The sequence below is a fragment of the Bos mutus genome, chromosome 19 (assembly GCF_027580195.1).
Source record: "Bos mutus isolate GX-2022 chromosome 19, NWIPB_WYAK_1.1, whole genome shotgun sequence".
NCBI classification, from domain to species: Eukaryota; Metazoa; Chordata; class Mammalia; order Artiodactyla; family Bovidae; genus Bos; species Bos mutus.
This window is the reverse complement of record NC_091635.1, coordinates 7,347,725-7,371,828: the sequence shown is the minus strand read 5'-3', so window position 1 is coordinate 7,371,828 and position 24,104 is coordinate 7,347,725. Positions and strand designations below refer to the sequence as shown.

Sequence of the window (24,104 nt, the reverse complement as noted above, 5' to 3'; positions counted from 1 at the left end):
CTTTTTCGATGATCCAGCAGATGTTGGCAATTTGATCTCTGTTCCTCTGCCTTTTCTAAATCCAGCTTGAATACTTGGAAGTTCACGGTTCACGTATTGCTGAAGCCTGGCTTGGAGAATTTTGATCATTACTTTACTAACGTGTGAGATGAGTGCAATTGTGCAGTAGTTTGAGCATCCTTTGGCACTGCCTTTCTTTGGGATTGGAATGAAAACTGACCTTTTCCAGTCCTGTGGCCACTGCTGAGTTTTCCAAATTTGCTGGCATATTGAGTGTAGCACTTTCACAGCATCATCTTTTAGGATCTGAAATAGCCCACCTGGAATTCTATCACCTCCACTAGCTTTGTTCGCCGTGATGCTTCCTAAGGCCCACTTGACTTCATTATGTGAAGGCAAACATCTTCCCTGCAGCTCTCTACATTCCTTGAGTTCCACATGGGGCTGCCACCTCCCTGCTCTCAGACAGAACTTCCAGCGATGCCCTGGTCTTTCCTCTCCCAGCTCCTTAACTTTCTCCACTTGACGTCATTTTAAGTCCCCTCACCTCTGCTCTCCTCAGAGCACACTCCAGTTTAAAATGCGGCTTCCAAAATCCCAAAACAAGCCCAGTGTCACGTGTGGCCGGCCTGGGAAGCGAGCCAAGGGGGCGCTGGTCGTCACAACTAACGACTGAAAGCTAAGTGTCTGTTACATTTCGTTAATCCTCATGAAACAGACGAGGCAGATTTGATGATGCAGGTTTATCATCCTTGGGATGCTCTGCTGCCCTCAACATGGCTCAAGACCCCCATGAGGCTAGCAGCCAATGGACATGCAGAGGGCAATGAAAGCAGCTATCAGTTAACTAACATTACCCACCCAAGATTTTTGGTTTTGAAAAACAGTGGTTCTCAAAGTTGATCTGTGGACCCCTGGGGGTCTACAGGGTCAAAACTCCTTTGTATAATACTGAGTAAGATATATATTTGCCCTTTTCACTGTTACAGGACTTCCCTGGTGGCTCAGATGGTATAAAGTGTCTGCCTACAATGCACGAGACCCGGGTTCAATCCCTGGGTCAGGAAGATCTCCTGGAGAAGGAAATGGCAACCCACTCCAGTATTCTTGCCTGGAAAATCCCTTGGATGGAGGGGCCTGGTAGGCTACAGTCCATGGGGTCACAAAGAGTCTGACATGACTGAGCAACTTCACTTTCACTATTACGTTTACAGAAGTAACAATGTAACTTGTTGGCCCTTTAGAATAAACTGAAGCGGCACAGATTTAGCAGTAGTTAAATCTCGGTTTAAAAAAAAAAGTCAATTTCACTTAGGAACATCCCTGGTGAAGCATTAAAAATGATTAACCTTGATCTTTGACTTGTCTGAGTTCTTTTTTTTTTTTTTTTTTTAACATTTTGTGTGACTGGGTTACAAGCTGAACAAGCTGCTTTCTTCATGGAGCATCATTTTTGCTTGAAAAAGTAACTGACAAACTAGTTATTCAGACTTACGAAGTTGGCAGGCATTTTCTTAAAGACTAAATCTGTCACTCATGGTTATTTACTGGCGATAAGATTCCAATTCTCTAGCAAAGACGAGAATCTGAGAAAATACCCACTTCCCACTGTGAGCACGACCGCTTTCTGATATTTATTGATTCGTCTGATGAGATCAGTAACGTTGTTAACAAATAAGCATTTTTTTGGACACCGTAGAACAAAATGTGTCAACACTTAGGGGGCCCACATAATGCAGTGAGCCGACACCGTCCAAATCACCAGTGTCTGATGATGTGATACCAAGTAGGAGAAAAAGAGGCATTGACAGTGGGAGAGACCCAAGGATTTTAATGAAGCGGAGAACGAACAGTTCATTGATAAGGATTCACGTTCCGGTCGCAACCAACCTTTAGGAAACTACTGTCTGCTGCGTTTTGATGACGCGTCAGAGGACACCCACAAGGACTTGTAGGGCTACCAGAATACTCTTTTCCAATGACCTGCCTGCCGCAAGCCAGAGTTTCCTCAAATTCTTCAACCAAAACACCATAATGCAACAGACCGAACACAGGAGCAGCTATAAGAACCTATTAATAGCTGTCTATTCAACTAGACATTAAACATTAAGGAGACTTGTAAAATAATACCATGTTTTGTTCTTTTTTTTGGTGATAATTTCTCATAAAAATGTTATTTATGTTAGTATGTAATAGGTATGTTATTTTAAAATTAAAAAAATATATTTAAAACCTCAAAAGATAAAACCAAAATGAACAGAAGTTCTTTGGGATTCTTGCTTTTGACTGTGTAAAGAAACTAAATTGGGGGGTGGGTGGGAGGTTCAAGAGGGAGGGGATATATGTATACTTATAGCTGATTCACAATGTTGTACCGCATAAAGTAACACAACACTGTAAAACAATTATTCTCCAATTAAAAAAAAACTTTTGAAAAGTGCTATAATTAAAAGCAGATCTTAAAAAGCCAACGTAGGGAGGAGGGCCATCTAGTGGAAAAGAGAGTTATGACATCAACTCATTTGCTAACTAAATAAATGACATCTGCGGTGACACATCCTAAGACTAGAAACGTCACACACTTAAGGCAGAAATATGCAAAAGTAACGGTTTGAAAAGCAAAAGTACTGTTAAATATTGACCGAAATAAAACTTAAATGTGACAGAAAAGTTCCAGAAGAGGGAGGGGTGGGGGGTTGGAGGTGGAGACTGAGACCTGGACGACAGCGTGACGCCAGCTTAGGCAGAGGAGGGAGCTGGGGCAGGACGAAGGGCAGGGGACACGCAGAACTCATGCTGGGGGCCGCTTCTAGTCCTTGGCGATGCCAGAGGACTCAGTCTTTCTGCCCCACCCCCGGGGCCTCTGCTGGCCACTGGGGACCAGAGGACGTCTGAGCTGGTGGAGCTCAGTCTGGTTCCGATGCTCACCCTCCACGAGAACGGCGTTGGGTCACCCTGAAGGCTGGGTTTTGTGTTGATTTCCAAGGGCTCCCTAACATGGGGGATGGGGGTGGGCTGTGTATATGTGTCTTAACCTTTATCACAATGGGGTCGAAGATGTGTGAATTACTCCTAGCTGCTACTGGGATGAAAAATAAGAAATGACCATGCTGTTTCAAAACAAACCATTCTGTATGGTTTACTGGAGAGTGGGAGGGCACTAGCTTGGAAAAACAAGGCTTAGGCTCAACATCCCCAATAGCTGGAAGAGGTCTCATTTTGTCTGGCCCTCTATGGCCCTTCTTCATGTCTGGACAACTAAAGAGAACCCACAGTGCACGAGGCAGCCCTTGTGGTTTCCTGATTCTAAAAACATTCCTACACCTAACCCACCTGCAGGGGCACAAAGCCCACCTGGATTTAGAGAACAGGTAGGGGGCTGCAAATTAAGCTGCCTCAAGACAGTCCAGGGTGGTCTCCAGTTCTCTTAAAGCTGGGTTGATCCCCACCCCACCCCACCCCCAAATTACACTGGTTACACGTATGTTAGTGGGACAGATCTGGAACCAGACATATGAACTGAGCCATGATGTTAAAAGTGCCTTGTTCATATCCAGCCACCCCACCACAGCCAACACCAAATACCTTTGGGTCATCAGCCTCAGGTTTTTCAGTCTCTGAATCGTCATCTTCCTACAAGACAAAGAATTTAGAGGATTAAGCTTAAAGGAGCGGGCCAGGTTCTCACATGCACAACTAGGGTACGGAGCAAACGTGCCCAGCCTGGCGCGTCCCACCAAGAATCCCTCCCCCACCACATGACCCAGGCTCCAGAGAAAGAGGAGGGGAAAAAGAGATGTTCTGGGTAGGAAAACAGAACATCAGCCGCTCAAAGTCCTTACTCCAGCAGGGCCATGGTCTATATCAATGAAAATGCCTGAGATTAAAGACTACACACACAAAAACGGAGAAAGGTTGCAATACACTTGAGAAAAGAAGATCAGGCCCCACAGGATAAAGCAGGCATGGAGTTGCCAATGAAATACACATGATTTCATAGTACAGAAATCTTTTTTCCCTTCTTTGCCTTTCATGTACACAAAGACATCAGACTTCGAGCTCCTGTGACAGCATTCACCTCCCTGAGTGCCATGACGCTTCACCCCAATGCTATACCCGAGCACGTCAACCCAGCAACATCTGCACAACAGCATGAACAGTAGGAAGGCAGGTATAAAATGACCAGGGCAAGTGATCTGGGAAAGGCAGGACTGTCCTGGGACCCAGCTGAGGGGACCCCGCTCCATACAGGCTTTTGGAGAACTAACCCATTCTAGGCAGCCTTGTTCCTTATCCAAATGGCCTGCCTGACATGGAGCATCATGTGGGCATGACATTTTCCAATGCGTGCCCCAGCCTCACACAAGCTAGTCCACCATTTCACTGAAACCCAATGAAGGTCAAAGATCAGCTACCCTGTCAGGCAGCTGTCTCCTGTGTTCTGTTCCACCATGAGTACACCCCAATGCACGGGAGCTGTAATTTCACATCCAATGGAAAGTTTCATTTGAAACTGCTGTTTTCAATCACTCTAAATGCCCCCCTCCCCATATGAAAGAGCACACAAGATGTGAATATAACCACCACCCGAGAGACTTCAACTAGCCTGATGGTTTTGAGACTGAATTGTTCTGCAAGGTGTCAAGAGAGCCACAGCTTTTAAATATAATCTGCTGCGAATGAAACCCATCAGGCTAAACAATCAGAGATGTAGCTCAGCTAGATGTAGTCACATTTTAGAATGTATATGTTGGGACTGGATGCGAGGATTTTACCAAAATGTGAAATAAAGCTTAAATATGGTGAAAATTCTATGCAAAGTAAATGCAGAACATCTCAAAAACACACATCATGCAAATTTGCTGAAGGAAATAGTTACTGGATGTTAAGCCAGTATGTGCTCACTTAAGAACAGTCAGGAAAATGAAACAACTTACAAAGCTTTTCTAAACAATTTTAGTCAATTCTGAATTATTAGCAATAATGGGGGAGGGGATACCTCAAGGGATAAAAATATCTTCCAAAAGAACAGAATATACAAAACGCATTTTTGTTTAATTTGTAAAGCATTTTAACTCTAACGTTTATGTAGCAATGCATAACATTTTCAAACAAATAATACAGAACATTCAGTTCAGTCGCTCAGTCATGTCCAGCTCTTTGTGACCCCATGGACAGCAGATGCCAGGCTTCCCTGTCCATCACCAATTTATTAGATGTTTTAATTAAAGCTGTTGCTAACCAACCAGATTTTATATTGAGATACAAGTTTGTATGTCTGTGTTAAGCACCAGTCTGAATCCTTGTTTTTCTCTAGACTTAAGTTCTCCAAACTTTTAAATTTTAGGTGACAGTGTATCTAAAGTCTTTCTGGTTAAATTAAGATGCAAGTTCTCTTTTCTTTGCTAGTCAGCACATACTAAACTTTAAGCAAGATTTGATGATCAAGAACACTCTGATAAAAAGTGCCAAGTAGAACATCAAGAAAGGATTTAATAAATACCGAATCACAAATAACGGTACTTCCCAGTCTTTTTAATAAACTGAAAGATTTGAATGAGCCCCAACCAAGATTACAAATAATACAGAATTGACTGCAGATATAAACGATACATCAGTTGGGATGAATGCACTGTTTCAAATGGAATAAATTATCTAAACAGGGAAAACCAACATAAAACACCTATTGATATCTGGGGTAAACAAAACTGTCCACTACTGTTGCCCCCAAGTTTCAATACAAAGGTTAATACAAAATGGTTCAGGTGAAAAAATTAGATTTTCAAAGAGAACTACGGATATCCAATCCAATTTTCTCAACTGATACTAAACACACCAAAAAAAGGGGGGGAGGGGGAAATGGAACACTGTTGGTACAGGTCAGAAAGTTTCTGACAAACGAAATGATGCTTTGAGCAGCTGTGGATTTGGGAATAGATTTACCTACCGAAGGTTTGCTGTTCTCATCCTCCTCCTCTTCATAACCATCTTCATCACCCGCAAGGCGAGAAAAGTCATCATCTCCATAGGCTTTGGATACCAATCCGCCTTTCTCGTCTTAAACAGAAGAGAAAAATAAGATGAATTGGGAAAAGAATGGAGAAAAACATTTGAGTAATCTGAGTAGCCAGGACTATCTCTTAAGAGACAAGGAAAACCTAAATCTCATGTAAGTGACCACTGGCCCAGATTCTGTTTTGGGGAAGACTACAAAATTTAGTGTATGAATTCATTAAAAGAACAGGAAAGAAAGCCAAGTAATATTAAATTTCATTTTTAATGCTTCCAATCCACCTATGCCAACTGAAGCATACTTTTCTCTGAACCGTTATATCGCGTTGTTTAAGCCCCTCTTTTGATCTGCCTATGTCTACTTTGTATAATAGGCACCAATGAACTAGTCTTCCCATACAAGACAAGGACTCTGTCATCATCATTTTTGTGAGTCCTCCCCTAGGAACTGGACCTTAAAACACGGGTGCCTTGAGAGGTTCCCAATCATATCTACTTGAGAAACAAAATCTGTTTCTATGTTTAAAACAAAAACAACAATCCCCCCCCACCCCCTCCACCCCCGCCAAACAATGCAAATTACTGGGAAACCAGCAGAGAACTTCCAGACAGGCCAAGACCACTTGCACTGAGAAGCTAACAGTCCAAGCCCCTCCATCACTTCCCGATGAGGAAACAAAGGCTCAAATATGTTGGGTAACTTGCTGCCTCTCTTCACTCCCATATAAATCTGTTCCCACTTCTTACTACTGTTATTCTCAACGTGAGTACGGTAACAAAACACTGATGGGCTTTAAACAACTCACAAACTAACGGAATCGCCAAGAAGCCTTGGAAGGATCACAAATGCTCAGGTCCTTCCCAGATCTACTGAATTAAGACTCTCTCGCGGTGGAGACCGGAGGTACAAAGCTCCAGGATATGTCTAGGGCATATTATTAATTAAAAGGTTCGCTCTTCCCCACAAACAAGCCCGGAGAAAACAGGTGGTGGTTCAGTAGCCTTGGATCCTCTCTCCCCTTTGTCCATCCTTCTGCCCAGCACGGAGACTTTCAGTAAATTACGGAAGGATAATCCAATCAACGGAAGGAGACGGTCCATTCGTGCTACAGAGCATACAACGCTCGGTCTAGCCCAGGACCCTGAGTGCCCTTTAGGGCTCTGGGGCCCGATACTTGGGACCATCTCTTTCCCTCCCGCCGGCTAGGGGAGCAGTAACCTGATTCTCCCTTTCCACTTCCCTTCTCGGGCCTCACCAGCCGCGCTGCCTGCCGTTTCAACTCCAGCCTCTCCATCAGACTCGGCCTCTGAATCTTCATCGTAAACTGCCAGAGACGACAGAACATTCTTCTTCCCCGCCATCTTATTTCCACAGCCCGGCGTGGCTCACTTCTATGACTCCGAAGAGCCGACTTCCGCGCAGAAAGGCGACTTCTTCCGGATCCCAGGAGACCCCGCGCCCCTTCCAGACCGAGAACCAATCAAAACGGCTCTTTCAGCGCTTGGCTCCGCCCCTCATGCCAACGCTTGCAGAACGTCATCACTGCGCGACGGACACAAGCTTCTGTGGGATTTACCTGACACTGCTTTTCCAGCAGTTTGGTTTTTCAGTTACCTGAGGCGTATGGGGGTCTTCGAGTAGTTCCCGAGCCAGCAGGCATCAGCGGCCCGACAAGAGCCCTTCGCTTCTCGGAGCCCACGGCCGGCTCTGATATCTTGGGGTTAAGAGAGGGAGGCTTTGGCTGGGGAAGGGAGAAAAGAGCGGATCTGGGGCTGAGTAGAGGAAAAGGGGAGGGCTGTCCTCCGGGGGGTAGGGGAGAGGGTGGTGGGAAGAAGGGGTCAGGTCAGGTCCCGGGGGAAGAATGGTTGTCAGTGGCAGTGCTTATGGAGAAGAGGGTGGATCTTAGGGAAAAAAATTTCATCTTCTCCAAACTGTTCCTAAGACATTTATGTTTCGTCTCGTGATCTGATTTCTAGCTCTGCGCTGTACCGTGGCCTGGAATAGTTCGAAGATTTTATTTTCACTGAGCATAAAAATAGAGATGTTAATTACTCAAGAATGTATTGCTCCAGGCTCTTCACCTGGATCTATATTACTTGAAAATAGTGCATTGTTTGAGTATAATAAAGCAAATTTATACTCATAGAGAAAAGTAAGCAGTCTTTTAAAAGCAGAACAGAGGTTTCTAGTTGCAACCAATGATCATCACCTTTGCCTTAACCTTTGGCCACTGTTGGTAAAGATGAGTACCCACCCTTCCTCTCCTTTTGACCCTGATCGTCGAGTCCGGAGCACGTTGAAAAAGGTCTTTGGGTTTGACTCTTTTAAGACGCCTTTGCAGGAGAAGGCGATCATGGCTGTAGTGAAAGGTAACATTGCCAAACTATCTGTGTTTACATTTGTGCTGCTGCAGAGCACTTTCCTTTCTTTAAAAAAATATTTATTTTTATTTATTTGGCTGCATAGAGTCTTAGTTGTGGCACATGGGAACCAGTTCCCTGACCAGGGATCGAACCCAGCCCCCCTGTATCGGGAGCACAGAGTCTTAGCCACTGGACCACCAGGGAATTCCCTGCAGAGCACTTTCCTTCTGACCCTTCCTACCTCCCCACCCTTGGGTATATTTGGTTTTGGAGATATAGACATGTCACCCTAAACTTACAGTTTTATCGGCAGAACCACCCAACTGTTCTAATTCTGACAGTTCACAGTCAGGGCTAAGGTTGTCTTTGAAAACACTATACATTTCCATTCTCTTTTGTTTGGTGTAGACAGCAGTGTGTGTGTGTGTGTGGGGTGTGGTTGGCAGGAATAGTCTTAAGGCAGTCATCTTCCAGGTAATTTCTTTGCTGAAGATAGAGTGGCTTGGGTCCCAAGTAGGGAAGGAGTAATAACATTATAAACCGGAGCTGTGTTGACAGATGGAGGTTGTCAAGAGGGGAGCAGGAATGTAATGTCAGTGACACGGTAATATTTATAAACAAAATCCCTCTAAGTGATGTTGTATCCATGTCTACGCAGAAAAGCTCATCCATCCAGAAGAATTCAGCTTTCATTGAATCCTGATTCAGCTCTACCTGATTCAGTTCAGCCATCCATGTCCCAGCAGACTCTGACTCCTTACCCTTGTAGTAGTTACCACTTCTGGAAATGATTGGCTTGCATTGCTGAATCTCCCTGGATCGCTCCCCTTTTCCTAGAAAGGATGGGAAGGGAATTGCAATTATATTGAGACCTTCCCATGTGCCAGACACTCTGCTAGAGGTTTTTCTTACAATATCCTTTAATTATCAGCAGCCTTGATGAGGGGAATATACAAAAGGCAGGAGCACTGAGATGTTGCCCCCTTGTCTTTTGCAGGTGATAAGGATGTCTTTGTGTGCATGCCCACTGGGGCAGGAAAGTCCCTCTGCTATCAGCTCCCTGCTCTGTTGGCTAAAGGCATCACCATCGTGGTCTCTCCTCTCATTGCTTTGATTCAGGTGAGGCTCAGGGGAATGAAGATGGCAGCCCAGAAAGTTTAGGGGACTTTTTTTTTTTTAGTAGCTAGAAGTTTTACTTCTTTTGCTGGTCTTTTGCCTCTTGCTTTTCTTTGATTTGTCTTTGTCCCTCTGTATTGGGTTTCTGAATTGCCTAAATGTGGGGCTCTCCACTAGTGCATATCACTCTGGTGGGTAATGATTGAGTCCTCTCTGTTTTGATGGCCTGAGGTTCTTACCTTCCTTTGTAACTTTTTTTCTGGAGGAACATGGAACTGTATGTGTATGTACACATACATTCTCATATGTATACACATGCACTGTTGATGTTCTAGAAGATGCAGATGGGTAGAGCGGTAAATTGATATGGGGGAAGCCCTGGTATGTTCTGCGTGCTTCTGGTGGGTACACAGCTGTGAGACAGAAAAACAGATGAGAAACTTGTTGGGATGTTGTTAACTGTACTTCTGGCTATATTTAAAGCCTGCAGCTGGGCTGGTAGAATCAGAAATGAGGAAGTGTGGCTGTGTGGGTAAGAGCCATCCCCCATGAAGAAAAGGAGAAAGAGAGCAGGCAAGGCAGAGAACAACAGTGACCATGCTTCGTGAGTGTGCCCTAGTCTCAGGCTTTGTACTAAGTGCCTTCAGGGTGTTAACTTGCCTCTGAGGCATAAAAGTTCATTTAATCCTTGCAACAATCCTATTAGGTAGTTTTACTCTTTTTTTAGTAAAGAGAAAGAAAATGAGTTAGTTGAAAGTTCAAGGACCAGCTGAAGAGCATGTGGTAATTGAGCTGGGATTAAAGCCATGTCTGTCTAGCTCCACACTTCCAGGACTTCCTCTTCTGTACCTCTTTTATGCAAAGAGAAGACACGTTGGAGGGTGGGAGGAGGACAATTTATGCCTGTGAACTACCCTCAGGGAGTCGCTGCGACATTTACCTCTGAGTCCTGAGGGCCACTTACTGTCTGTCTGGGCCTCTCCCTCTTGTGCCTTCAGGACCAGGTGGACCACTTGCTGGCTCTGAAGGTCCGAGTGAGTTCCCTGAACTCAAAGCTGTCAGTGCAGGAGAGGAAGGAGCTGCTCTCCGACCTGGAGCAGGAAAAGCCCCAGACCAAGCTTCTGTACATCACGCCGGAGATGGCAGCCTCCACCTCCTTCCAGCCCACCCTGAACTCCCTGGTGTCCCGCCACCTGCTCTCCTACCTGGTGGTGGATGAAGCTCACTGTGTTTCCCAGTGGGGGCATGACTTCCGCCCTGACTACTTGCGTTTGGGAGCCCTGCGCTCCCGCCTGGCAGACGCCCCGTGTGTGGCTCTGACCGCCACGGCTACCCCGCAGGTCCGAGAGGACGTGTTTGCTGCCCTGCACCTGAAGCAGCCAGTTGCTACCTTCAAGACTCCCTGCTTCCGGGCCAACCTCTTCTATGACGTGCAATTCAAGGAACTGCTTCCTGATCCTTATGGGAATCTGAGGGACTTCTGCCTTAAGGCTCTTGGACAGAAGGCTGATAAAGGGGTGAGGGCACCGAAGTCAGGGGTTGAAGGGCCAGTGGGGTGCTAGCCACAGCATAGAGATAGATTCTCGTTTCTAAAAACTTTGGTTTTTTCCAGCTTTCTTAGCCAGGACTAGCTGTAGCTTCTCTTTTTGAGGGGCTGCACTGTGTGGCAGAGAAGGCGATGGCAGCCCACTCCAGTACTCTTGCCTGGAAAATCCCATGGACGGAGGAGCCTGGTAGGCTGCAGTCCATGGGGTCGCGAAGAGTCAGACATGACGGAGCGACTTCACTTTCACGCATTGGAGAAGGAAATGGCAACCCACTCCAGTGTTCTTGCCTGGAGAATCCCAGGGATGGGGGAGCCTGGTGGACTGCCGTCTATGGGGTCGCCCAGAGTCGGACATGACTGAAGCAACTTAGCAGCAGCAGCACTGTGTGGCATGTAGGATCTTAGTTCCCTGAGTAGGGAGTGAACCTGTGCTCCTTACGGTGGAAGCCCCAGCTGTAGCTTCTTAAAACTCGCACACAAGCGTTTTGGTTTCCTGGCATTGTTTCACCTACTGGGGTTCCTGGACTCCTCCTCCTTTACAGACCTATCCAGGGCTTGAGGGGAGGAGGCAGAAAGGTTGGAAAGGTTGAGTTCTGAGCCAGTGTGGTCCCGCCTTGTTAGAAAGTGGCAGGGCTGTGCTAGGTGGTCTGCCTCAGAGGAGACTGTGAGGCTGAAAGAGCCACTTTTGAAGCGGCCACAGCATGATGGGCTGAGTGTTTTGTTTTCCCAATGCTTGTTTTCTCCCTGTGTCTCCAAATTCAGTTGTCCGGCTGTGGCATCGTCTACTGCAGAACCAGAGAGGCCTGTGAACAGCTGGCCACAGAGCTCAGTTACAGGGGCGTGAACGCCAAGGCGTACCACGCAGGTAAGGGGCGCCTGGGCTCCGTGGCTCTCCTCACTCAGAGGAGCCCTTTGGCCAGTCTCTTATTCCTTAAGAATCCTGGCTGATCAGATGGTCCATCATCTAGTTCCAGATACCCAGGCAGAGCTAAAATGATTCACTTAAATCCACAAAAAGGTGCCTAGACATGAATGAGATGTAAAAGGACCTCCTGAATTCTTGTCGTCACCCTGTGCCCACCCAGCAGCAGGTGATGAGTTTTTTTAGTCCAGGAATTGGTGTTGTGGCAAGAGCACAGGCTCTGGAGGCCAATGAAGACATGGGTGTTTGGGGGTTGCTTTTTGTAATATTCATTTGGCTGCACTGGGGGTTAGCCGTGGCACTTCCTTGTGGCATGCGAACTCTTAGTTGTGGCATGGGGGATCTAGTTCCTGACCAGGATCAAACTCAGGCCCCCTGCATTGGAAGCACGGAATCTTCCCTGCACCACCAGGGAAATCCCTGGACTTGGGTTTGAATCCTGGCTCTCACATTTATGAGAGAACCTTTGCCACGCACAGGCCAGGGTCTTTATGTTGACTGGCTCAGGCTCGGTGGCTTAAGTGCCTGACCCAAGGTCATACACCTGGTGGGTGATGGATTCACAGTGTGTGTGCCGGTAGGCCCCAGGGGAAACCCACGAGAGATGTGAGTTCCCTTCCTCACCTTCTCTGTTCTAGGGCTGAAGGCTCCTGAAAGAACACTGGTGCAGAACGAGTGGATGGAAGAGAAGGTCCCTGTGATTGTGGCGACCATTAGTTTTGGAATGGGAGTGGACAAAGCCAATGTCAGGTGAGTTCTGGTTCTTGTCTGACTCCACCATTCGGGCCCTGGCTCAGGGTGGGGCGGGCCACCTGGTGCTCTGCCTGGAGGACCAGGACTGTGTGTCCTTCTAGGGTCGGGGGCCGGGGGGAGGGAGCGGGGAATGGAGGCCCCAGGACAGCGTCCCAAGTCCGTAGTCCAGACGCTGACAGTCCTTGTGTGGTCTGCCCCTGGTGGCAGAGAAGCACAGCCCACCCTCAGGCTCACCCTTTAACACAGCCCTACTCACTCTCATCTTAGCAACTGGAGCTTGTGAGAGAGTGGAATGAAGTATCTTAAAACCACTCCCTGTGGGAAGGCAAAGGCAAAGATCCTGTTACTGTCGCCCCTTCTTGCTGCTTACTGGACAGTCCAGCAGAGATGGGTGCATCCCAGCCTCCTAGCCCCACACTGGCCACTGTTGGGGTGTCTTTTACCTCCAGCCACTCTTGACCTTCTGGAGATATTTTGGGCTACAGCCCCAAGTCCTTTGCTCGGATTAATACCAACAGTAATGCCTTGTGTGACTTACAGAGCACTTTTGCACATTTGGTCTCATTAAGCCTCACAGTGACCCTGCCTTGATCAGCGTAGGAATTAGACCATGAACTGCACTTGAGAGAACGTGGACTTTGGAATCAGGGCTTGAACCTTGGGTCAGCTGTGTCTTGTTAGGGGCCAGCTTTGGAATCAGACACCCCTAGACGCAAATCCTAGCTCTACCATCTCCTAGTATGAATTTACTTTTCTGAATCCCAAGTTTATTGCCTATAAAATGAGGCTAGCTCACGTGGTGATGACTGTAATGATTAAACAAGACAAACATGTACACTGGCTCATAGTAGGTATTTAGTAAATGTTATCTTTTTTGCTCTTCAAAGATGTTGTAGAGGACTTATCCAGCTCGTAAGTGTCCTAATCTTATTTAAGTCTGCCACTTTTCCTATGGGCTGCTCCATGGCAGGGAGGCCTGCTGGCGGGCTGCAGGTGTCCTAGCCTTGTTACCCTGGGGTCCTGTCTCTCCCTGCCAGCCTCCCCGCTCGTGGTACCTGTGAAGGGCCCTGCTCAGCCATCCCAGAGTCTCTCCTCCCCTCAGCCTTCCCCCCACATCTCATGCTGGTTGTCCCCTGGATCCTAGGTTTGTTGCCCACTGGAATATTGCCAAGTCTATGGCTGGGTACTACCAGGAGTCTGGCCGGGCGGGCAGAGATGGAAAGCCTTCCTGGTGCCGCCTCTACTACTCCAGGAGCGACCGTGACCAAGTCAGCTTCCTGATCAGGAAGGAAGTTGCAAAACTCCAGGTGAGTCCTGGACAGTAGGAGCCCTTCCTGTCCGAACCCACCGCTCCACCATTTCACACAGCGTATTTCTGAACCCAGATGGAGCTTCTGTAATCTGGAGGGGTGCTCCTGAGGCTCAAAAGTACAAGGGGGCGCATGGGGTGTTGTTGGTAGATAGCTTGTAACAAGGTTAGACTTTTTTCTTTATACTTAGTGTATCTTCGTACAGTCTGTTGTGTGCATGTTATTTTCTGTAGTCAGGATCAAGCCTGCCTTGGTGGTCTACTGGTTAGGACTTGGTGCTTTCACTGCTGTGGCCCCAGGTTCAATCCCTGCTCAAGGAACTAAGATCCCAAAAACTGTGTGGCCCAAAGCAAAAGGATTAAGGTTAGTCCTGTGTGTCACCTGGGGCTGGAGATCCAGTGAAGATACTTCTGTAATGTAAAGTAAAAATCCACAAAGCTATCTTTTCAAAAAACCAAATATTTGGATACATAAATAATCTTAAGTTTCTATAAATCCTAAACCTATGGAAAAATTCTGTGTGGTGAAGATACCATCAAGAGAGGCAATAGATAAATAATAGACCTGGAAAAATATTTAACGTAAAAGGTAAACCAGAGGTTAAAGTGGGCAATAAATAGAGAGCTTTCCCAACTGACAAGAAAAAATAAAGGATACGAAACAAAAATTCCCAGAAAAACTCATCAAATGATATACCCAAAGATGTTCAAATCTGGTCGTAGTCAAGGAAGTAAAAATTAAATAAAATCTGACACACGTGGAAAAGAGCTCAAACCCTGTTGCTAGTGGGCACGTGTAGGAAGGAGTGTCTACACTTTGCCAGGAGAAAAATGCAGTGTTACAGTCTTTTGAGGAGGGAAGCAATCTAGCAATATCTATTTAAATTTTAAAATACAGGTAGGGAATTCCCTGGTGGTCCGATGGTTAAGACTTTGGTCCAGTGGTTAAGACTCTGTGCTTCCACTGCAAGGGGTGAGGTTTGATCCCTTGTCTAGGAATTAAGATCACACATGCCAAAAAAAGATAAAGAGTATATATACATACATACATGCTGCTGCTACTGCGAAGTCGCTTCAGTCGTGTCCAATTCTGTGCGACCCCATAGATGGCAGCCCACCAGGCTCTGCCATCCCTGGGATTCTCCAGGCAAGAACACTGGAGTGGGTTGCCATTTCCTTCTCCAGTGCATGAAAGTGAAAAGTCAAAGTGAAGTCGCTCAGTGTCCAACTCTTCGAGACCCCATGGACTGCAGCCCACCAGGCTCTTCCACCCATGGGATTCTCCAGGCAAGAGTACTGGACTGGGGTGCCATCGCCTTCTCCGACATACGTATATACTTAGGTATATATGCTGCTAAGTCGCTTCAGTCGTGTCCGACTCTGTGCGACCCCATAGACGGCAGCCCAACAGGCTCTCCCGTCCCTGGGATTCTCCAGGCAAGAATACTGGAGTGGGTTGCCATTTCCTTCTCCAATGCATGAAAGTGAGAAGTGAAAGTGAAGTCGCTTAGTCGTGTCCGACTCTTAGTGACCCCATGGACTGCAGCCTACCAGGCTCCTCCATCCATGGGATTTTCCAGGCAAGAGTACTGGAGTGGGGTGCCATTGTCTTCTCCGTAGGTATATGTAGGTACACTTTAAGCTAGGTAGCCTATTTCTGGAACTGAGTCACCTGAAATTGCTTTAAAAAAGTGACCTGGGACCTGACTAGAGCTGGTACTTTGGGGAATTTCTATTTTCCAAAAGCTGCTCAGGTGATGCATGGTCAGGTGTGGAGGAGGCTGTTTCATGAATGTCTTAATTAGTGTCCTTTGCTGTTTTTCTGTCTCATCATTTGTTGGGCTATGTGGTCGTCCAACTATGTAAGACTTTTGCTGAATAGTTGTTTCTTGTCTCCAGGAAAAGAGAGGGAACAAAGCATCTGATAAAGCTGCAGTCTTGGCCTTTGATGCCCTGGTGGCCTTCTGCGAAGAGTCAGGGTGAGTGACGTATCTCGTGTGTGGAGCCAAGTGTTGAGACCTTTCCCTCCCCCGTCACCATGCGTTAACCAGCTCATGCAGGGCAGCTCCTGGGCCAGCAAGGGACCCCTGCCTGCTGAGGGCCATCGTGTGGGATGTTTCCTGTCAGGGAGCATAGAAAGTGGTACTCCTCGGAAGGAGTTTCTGAGGCCCTGCACTTTTCCATGTAGGGCCTCAGAAACTCTGGCCCTGTGAGGATTCATTGCGGATTTTGGGTGGTCACCCACCCATCCCACTCTACCCACTTCTGGAGTGGCTGGCCCCGTGAATGACTCAGTTCCAAGAGATGTGACCAGTTCTGCACCACTGGCGTTGTGGTTGTCACATGCCATGGAGCTGGACCACTGGCTTCACTTGTAGGGTAGTCAGTCTCTTCCCAGACCCAAACAGAAACATGTGGCTCAGCTTATCTCTTAGGGGGCGGAGGGTGCGGTATTGTGCTTGGAGAGATATCATATTTCTAACGTAACAGCAGCCTGCCCACTTTGGAAACCACGTATCTGTTTGATCCGCATCTGCTGCTGGAGGGGGCTATGAAAGAGCCTGATAGCTGCTCAGGGTGGGTGCCGCGCATGAGCAGCTGTGGGCACACTGTGTGAGGGACGTCTGGGAGCATTCGAGACAGGCTGGGAGCCCTGGCATTTGTATAGCGCTTGGCTCAAGAAAGGTCTTTGATTCCTCTGCTCTCATTGGTTAGATCTCATTGGACAACCTGTAAGATAGATGCAGAACTTACGGCTTCAGACATCGAGTGGACCAGAGAGGTCATGGTCATGAAGCTCACAGTAGGACAGATGATAATCCCCGTCTCCCGATTGTCAGGGACGTGCACGTTTTCATACACACACGCCACCTTGGTTTTTGCCGGACTAGATTCAGGAAGCACGGAGCTGATTAAGTGCATGGTACTCGTGTCCAGCAGAGGTTTGAGGGTTTCCTCGGGAGACCAGAGAGGCTCTTACTTGGGCTGTATGTTTTGACTCTCACCCCCTCCTCTTCACTGATGAGTTGGTAGCCCCTGGGTTGAAGCTGTTCCCTTCTCCAAGCGGCCATCTCTCATTTGGCCTCGCGAGACCATGCCCAGCAGAGGTGGTCAGGACCCTTGCCCACAGCCCCTGTGACCAGAGCCCTTTGTAGGCACTCATACTATGAACTGCTAAATTAGGCCTCCTTTGGCTTCTTGAGTGAAGCGCTTGTCCTGAAAGGGCTCTGTGTCCTTGCTAGGTATCAGAGTCCCCTGTTCTGGAAAGCGCCCTGGCTGGGTTCTTGTTGGGGATGAGTCTGAGTCTCTGTAAGGCTGTCCGGAGGCTTAGCTCTGCCACCTCTAGGCTGCAGCAGCTCACCACACAAGAGGCCAGATCCTCCCAGGGGCCTCTGCCTTCTATCTCAGCCCAGGGAGCTGGGGCCTCTTAATGTGTCAGGGGCCGAGCACTGGGGGGCCTCCTGTTGCCCTGTAAGCCACCTTATCTCTTCTGTCTCTGTTGTTGCACGTGAGGATGTCTGATGCCAGGACTTCCAGGCCCTGGGATGGAGTCAGCATGGCTGGTGTGGCTAGATTTGAAATTGCTCTTTGAATGAAAGAATGTTTCTTTATTGAACAGATGGTACATAGCACAAAGGCAAAGCCCCTTCTCCACCAGACATTTGCCCCTTTTCTAAGAATAGCCTGGTTTGAGGTTGACACCGAAGCAGCTGTTTGCGAAGGGAGGGCACCTGGCAGCAAGGGACAGGCCAGCATGGTGGCGTCAGCAGAGGCGGGGACATGTCTACAAAGGCTGCATTGTAGGGTCGGGGTGCATGGGGGCTGGGGGGCTCTGTAAGGGATACCTGGGCATCTCTGGGACCAGAGAAAAGACATGCAGGTCATATGAAGGCCAGTGTGGGGCATCCAGCCGGCTTCCTCTCTTCTCGGTGTGTAGCTGCTTTCTCTGAGCGTGACCATGAAATGCATTTGATTACTGATGACATGGCCAAATTTACCTTTGAGTGTAAAAAGGAATAGTAATTAGGTTGAAAGTAATCTCTGGCCCAGAGGCCTCTGCACCCTGAGATAGGAAGAACTGCTTTGGTTTAGGCCTAGGTTGTACTGGGCTCTGTCGTCTCCCAGGGTCTCCAGGCTCAGAGAGCCGACGGTTCAGGCATCCCTCTGTGTATCCGTTCCTTTGCTCATTTCTTTATTCATTCATTTGTTCCATCAGCAAACACTGACTGGTACTGACTCTGGGCAAGGCACACTGGAAAAGGGGTACAATGGGGAACAGAAAGAGACCCAGTCCCTGCTTTTTGGTACTTGAACCAGTGGGGAAGACAGGCATTTATCAGATAATCATATGAAAAATGTTTAATTCCAGACTGTTAAAGAGCTTTGAAGAAAGAGTCCATAATGTTTTGAGAATGGCCCCCTTGCCCGGCAGAAAGTCAGGTCACGACTCTTCCTTCTGGTTGGTCGTTTTGTTCATGGGGAGGAAACCAAAGATAATAGCAAACAAGACGAGAGACAGGACCGTGGTGAAGAACAGGATGATCACTGCCAGGCCCCCCTGGTCCCAGGGATTCTCCCAGAACTCCATCTTCCAGGAGTATTTCGATAGCATTCTGTCCATTTGAACCTGGAAAGGCAGGGACAGAGGCCCTGAATGCCGGGGCTTCTCCACAGCCCTCCCCATGTGCTACTGCCTACTCCCCTAACTCCATCCTCTGGTGCCATCTCAGAACAGCAGCAATCTCTGCAGTTAGTGGGCACTGAAGGGACACTGGGTCTTGGGGCTCGGTGCCTCCAGGAGGCAACGGATGGGCTTTCCTCCTCCGCAAAAGTGAAAGCAGGGCCTGGCATCAAGGGCAGGGGTGGGGGTGGTCCAGTGCGCTCTGCCTTCCCCAGGCCTTTCCTAAACAGCCCTGCTGTGATCAGGGACTTTCTCTCCCATCCCTGAGACCTGCTCAGCCAGAACCTGCAAAGCACTGCTGTAGGGACTTCCCTGGTGGCCCAGTGGTTAAGACTCTAATCCTAACCCCAGTGCAGGGGGCACAGGTTTGATCCCTGCACGCCACGTGACACGGCCAAAAAATAAGTGACAAGCACTGATATAGACCCTTCCCAGTTTTTCTGCCTCAGTTGCGAACATCTGGGGAGCATTTTAAGAGGTCCTCACTGGAGCCAAGGAGTGGACAGACTCAAGCTGGGAGCTCAGCCGGCTTCCTTAGAGGCAGGACCAACTAATCATCTTGAAACACAACTGAGACGGGCAGGCTGCGAGCCAGTAGCCAATTGAAGGGAGTAAAGGCGGAGAAGGAAGGCGCCATTACCCGGGTCTGCTGCTCTCCGTCTTGTGTCCTAAGAGAGGGTGGATCAGGGGAATCCTCCAGAGCCACGCTTTGCAGGGACCGAGCTGAAGACACTGCCAGGAGACCAGAGCTCTGCCCCGACTCAGAGAAGCAACTTTTGGGAGGAAAAGGGGTCGCCCTGATGGCTGGCCCTGACCAGACCTGCCTGCTGTCACCAGAGCAGACAAAGGTGGCCTAGGGCCTGTTGCCGAGCAACCACATTCCCTTTCAGCCTTTCACACTTACCCCCTCTGCTGTGTTCTGCCCTCTTGCGATGCTGTTTTGGAGGGCTGCTCAGGGCGTGTGGGTTGAAGTGTCCTGGCTGAGACAAATCAGAATTGGAGTCGGTGGGAAGAGAATGGCTCCAGGGCCCTTGCCCCAGGCCACCTGTCCCCCTCACCTGTGTCCACTGAAAGGACCTGCTCAGGAGGCCCCAGGGCTGGGGCGCCACCCATGGCTGTTTGCTGTCCATGGCACCGGGTAGATGATTAACCACAGCTCCCGCTGGCACCTCCTGGAACCAGCATGGGGGTGTTTATCACCAGCGAGGCCCTGGCTTCCTGTGGAGGCCTGACTTCTCCCTTGGTATCTTTGTTGCTCAGGCCTGCCTCAACTGTTTCTTGTGGGTTCCCACCCCTGGTGTGATGGAGCAGCCGGGAAGCAGGAGTGGGGCCTGTGCCCTGGTGCGTGGAACCTGGTGGCCGCCATCCCTCCTTAAAAGACAGGAGTCGAGTGTCCACGGTGGCCAGGAACTGCGCTGGCACCTTGTGTCCAGTTGTGAGCAGGAGAGGCGGGCTCTGCCCTCCCGGGGGTTCCATTCTGGGGCCTGTTAGAGGCATGTGGCAGCATTTCTGAAGGCCTGTTCCCAGGCCCCTCCTCTGGGTGTGTTAGAACCCTGTGCTTGGTAAAGCTCGCCAGGTGATTCTCACGTGCAGCCGGGGATGGAAGAGGTGGTGGGTGGGTTCTGTGAAGTCCTTCTTACCTCTCCTGGCCTCACTGACCCCGGCTCACCTGCTGCCTCGCATTTTCTTCCGTAAAACACACTGACTAATGCCCTTGGCCTGCCGGGGTCTACGCACACCCTCGGGCTTCCGCTCCATCAGCTTAGTTGGATGCTTATCAAGAGTCAGCTATTTGTTCCCCAACCTGTTTTGTGGCAGCTGTAGTTGTTATTATAATTACATAATTGCACTTAACATTACATGAAAACGAAGCAGTGGTGATAGCCGAAACCCCAGTTTTACAACCGGGGAACAGGCATGGAGCGCTTAAGTAGCTTACCCAAGGTCACACAGCTAAGAAGTTACTGCTCTGAGGTTTGGACCCAGCTGTTCCACTCAGCTGCACAATCTGAGCTCTGAAGTGCTTTGTCGGACCTCAGAACAAGCAGAGAGGGAAAGTATTTCTTTCTGTAAATACTACTTGACCACTTCAGAATCATTCAGATGGCATTTCTGTCAAAAATAGATGTGGACAAGACAGCTGTAAACAGTTCCTAAAAATGCAGAAGGATTTCACAATCAGGTTTCTTTGCAGATGCCTTTTTTTTAGAAAGCTGACTTCTATTTTTTTAATTTAAAACAATATTTATTTATTAGACCACGTCGGGTCTCAGTTGAGTCACGCGGGGTCTTTCACTGCAGTGCACGGACGCTTTAGTTGTGGTGCGCAGGCTCAGGAGTTGTGGCACGTGGGCAGAGTTGCTCCGAGGCAATGTGGGGTCTTAGTTCCCTGACCAGGGATCGACCCTGAGTCCCCAGCATTGCAGGGTGGATTCTTAACCACTGGACCACCATGGAATTCCCCTTATTCTGCCTCAAAAAAGGAAAATTTAGCAGATAGACAAGTCAGGAAACCTGATCAGCAAACCCACACTCAGAGAAAAGATGTGTGTGTCTGTGTTTCCATCTCATGAGGAGTGTAGAGTATGTATGTCTCATGTACGCAAACATTGCTTTAATTGACTTTTTCTATTAATTGCTGACCCAGGTCAGAAAATTCTTCTGAAATGATCACCAGGAAGGGAGTGATATGATGGGAAGAGGTAGAGAATGCTGTTGGTGCCCTTGGCATGGCCTGGGGCCCAGGGGACTCCCCTAGGAGGAGCAATGATTAAGTTGAGATGTGAAGATGATGGAAGAGTGAGAATTAGGGGGCAGCCAGCTGCTTCCCGAGGAGAGTGAAGAAACATTTTCTAAGTACAGAATTATTTTGTTTTCAGTAATTTTTTAAATAATCATTTTGTTGTTGTTTGTACCGCGTGGCTTGCAGAATCTCAGGAACCTAACCCAGGGGATTAATCAGAAACTGGATCTGGACCATGGCAGCGAAAGTCCAGAATCCTAACCACTAGGGCACCAGGGAACTCCTTGTCCTCTGTGTTTTAGGCTGTGGAATTTGTTGTTACCCACAAGCAAATATCTTGTCCTGAAGGTTGGTTACTTGTAGATTGCTTTCAAACATTAATGTTCGGGAAAACAGATTTCAGAGCAAACAGTTTTATGTGGCCTCTGCTAATGAGATTCTCGCACCGGCGGCTTGACCGTAGTTTCTGAGATGTGATGTCTGGACAGTAAAGTGTGCAGATCCGAAGCGTAGAGTGAAAAACCCTCGTGAGGCACCGAGACCACAATTGTGGGCACTGTTGGAGCAGAGGCCATAAGCAGGGGTTGTGGCATGAAGAGGTGTGGAGACCAGCGCCGAGACTGGCGGGGACACTGCGGCAGTGACTGCAGGTAGACGCGGCTGGCGGCCTGGCCCAGGGTGGCACGGCAGTGGGAGCGGAGAGGTCTGGTCGCCAGCCTCAGCCGGGTGTTCTCTGGGCTTGGACGGCCTAACGGCGCCTCTCCCATGGCCCCCACCTGCTTTGCTGCACCTCCTTGTATAGTCCCTCCTACACTGGGAGGGTGGTTGCTGTCTCCTCTCCATGCCTATCTTCCCCAGAGGGCCGATCAGAGTGTGTCAGGCTGCTGTTGTGCACAAGGAGGTCTGGTTGGTTGAGCCGCAGGGGCTTGGAGCCTGCTTGGGACCTGACGAGACAGCTGCGGGGGAGCCACTGGTGGTGGGGCTGTGCTCCTGGAAGCCCCTGAGGGTGCGGACAGCATCTTATTTGGAGTCGGCATTAGGTACTTCCTGGCCTGGAGGAGGAAAACACGAGTGAACTTCTGTCCACTTGCAGGTGCCCAGGGCTGCCCGTGGTCCCCACTTCTTGGCAGCTGCACCCAGGAGCCTGAATCTTAGAAAAGGGGTTCAGTGTCAGTTACCCTGACGAAGGATGTTCTCGATGCTGATGAGCCTGCTGAAGGAAGATCACACGGGGCTGAGGTTGCTGTGTCTTCTGAACTGAAGGCTTCCTGGGGAGCCTGCAGCCACGGGTGCTAGGCCCAGAAGAGGCGGGGCTCCACGTGTTCCCGCCTTCCCTGTGTTCTTCTGGGAGGGAGCCCAGATGGGCCCCACCCCGGCTCCTAACTCCTAGGCCACACCCGCTCACAGGGAAGGGTGTAGGGTGGGGCTCTTTGGGGCCTGAGATTGTTAGGTGGTGGGTGATGCAGCCTTATCAGCACTGCAGCTGGAGGCCTGGGTGTGGTGAGCCAGACAGGCGGGTCCTGCCACTGTTCAGCTGGTCCGGTTTAGGCAAGGTACCTACTTCCTCACCTTTGAAAAGGGGATCGTAATGGTCCCTTTGGCATGAGGTTGTTGTGACGATTAAATGGATTAATCTGGGTCAAAAGGCTTCAGACATGCCTGCGGGGGGGATGAGCCCTCGATGCATTTTAGCTACCTCTGTGCTCACCGTTATTGTCATTATTATTATCACTATTATTCTGAACCCCATTCTTTCGTGATGGTGGTAGAAGGGTACAGTGTACAGACAGATTCTTGCATTTCTTTTGTTTTCTGTGGAAGCATTTCCTCTCTGGGTCTTCCACCCAAACCAAACCGTTAGACAAGTCCCTGGACACCAGGGAGGGAAACCAACCAGGGAGAGGGCTTCTCCTGCCGGCCTGCCAGCTGGAGATGGTGGAGTGGCGGGGGCTGGCATCCCCCTCTCCTCGCTGTTTCCCGAGTGACTGGGGCTCTGCCTCCAGGCAACCAGGACAGGCTGCACAGGCCGAGACGATGGAGGTGTGTAAAGAACACGGGGCTCTTTATGGCTCTGATGGACTGGTGTTGGGGGAGGGTGGCAGGTGCCGTGAGAGCCTCTGCCTCCCCTGCGCTCATTCCTGGGTTTGTAGTTCTACCTGGAAAGTTCTGTGGAGAGAAAGTAAACTGCAGGGCAGGAGGTGGGCAGTGTTGTTGTCAGCAGGAGCAGTCCTTAAAACGGGTCCACGTTGCTCTGGCTCGGCCCCCCGAATAGAGGGGCAAATAAGGATGCTTCGTAGCGGTGGAGCTCTTAGGATATGCCCAGTGCTGGGCCAGGTCATCGTGCCAAGGCCATCTTGGTTTATCCTCACAGGCTTACCCCAGGAGGAGGGTACCAGGATTGTCCCCATTTCACAGGGGAAGGAAACATGGCTTTGGAAGGTCAAGTCGCTAACACCTATTCATGTAGCTGGTCGGGGGTGGGGGGTGGTGGCGAGGATTTGAACCCAGACCGTCTGGCCCGTTGGGGAAAGGATGTTGCGGTCGGGAGGCAGGTTATGGATGACAGTAGGGACCTCACCTCTCTTATTCTGGAAGTTTAGGGGGACCTGCTAGGATAGGGCGTGCTGCCTACAGTTAATGGCCGTGGTGACCGTGGCG

At 49.1% G+C, this 24,104-nt stretch overlaps 3 protein-coding genes across 4 annotated transcripts in view; 1 reads left to right on the top strand and 2 right to left on the bottom strand.

The window, feature by feature from the left end:
• The window catches only part of SAP30BP (SAP30 binding protein), a 33,946-nt gene extending 26,518 nt beyond the window's left edge, over nucleotides 1-7,428 (bottom strand). Inside the window, exons 1-3 of the mRNA XM_005907950.3 lie at nucleotides 7,269-7,428; nucleotides 5,948-6,057; nucleotides 3,586-3,633 (exon numbers count right to left, since the gene is read on the bottom strand). Coding sequence (XP_005908012.1) covers nucleotides 3,586-3,633; nucleotides 5,948-6,057; nucleotides 7,269-7,374 — 264 coding nt within the window. The 5' untranslated portion in view covers nucleotides 7,375-7,428. The remainder of the gene's footprint in view (nucleotides 1-3,585; nucleotides 3,634-5,947; nucleotides 6,058-7,268) is intronic.
• Nucleotides 7,429-7,843: 415 nt separating this feature from the next.
• The window catches only part of RECQL5 (RecQ like helicase 5), a 29,924-nt gene continuing 13,663 nt past the window's right edge, over nucleotides 7,844-24,104 (top strand). The window contains exons 1-7 of the mRNA XM_005907948.3: nucleotides 7,844-8,382; nucleotides 9,374-9,495; nucleotides 10,491-11,009; nucleotides 11,801-11,903; nucleotides 12,599-12,710; nucleotides 13,858-14,020; nucleotides 15,922-16,001. Of these exons, the coding sequence (XP_005908010.1) occupies nucleotides 8,256-8,382; nucleotides 9,374-9,495; nucleotides 10,491-11,009; nucleotides 11,801-11,903; nucleotides 12,599-12,710; nucleotides 13,858-14,020; nucleotides 15,922-16,001 (1,226 nt within the window). The 5' untranslated portion in view covers nucleotides 7,844-8,255. The remainder of the gene's footprint in view (nucleotides 8,383-9,373; nucleotides 9,496-10,490; nucleotides 11,010-11,800; nucleotides 11,904-12,598; nucleotides 12,711-13,857; nucleotides 14,021-15,921; nucleotides 16,002-24,104) is intronic.
• On the bottom strand, nucleotides 17,670-21,777 carry ERLN (endoregulin). Of its 2 annotated transcripts, XM_005907946.3 has the most exons (3): nucleotides 19,762-21,777; nucleotides 19,608-19,683; nucleotides 17,670-18,649 (listed from the first exon to the last, which is right to left on the bottom strand). In XM_005907946.3, exon 3 carries the CDS (start codon nucleotides 18,641-18,643, stop codon nucleotides 18,464-18,466), a length of 180 nt encoding a protein of 59 aa, XP_005908008.1. In that variant the 5' UTR covers nucleotides 18,644-18,649; nucleotides 19,608-19,683; nucleotides 19,762-21,777; the 3' UTR covers nucleotides 17,670-18,463. The 2 variants fall into 2 exon arrangements, with proteins under 2 accessions (XP_005908008.1, XP_070245181.1); XM_070389080.1 differs by having other exon boundaries at nucleotides 19,608-21,777.

Bases quoted from the DNA above. Each gene is read 5' to 3' on its own strand.
- ERLN (XM_070389080.1), bottom strand. From the start codon at position 18,643: ATGGACAGAATGCTATCGAAATACTCCTGGAAGATGGAGTTCTGGGAG.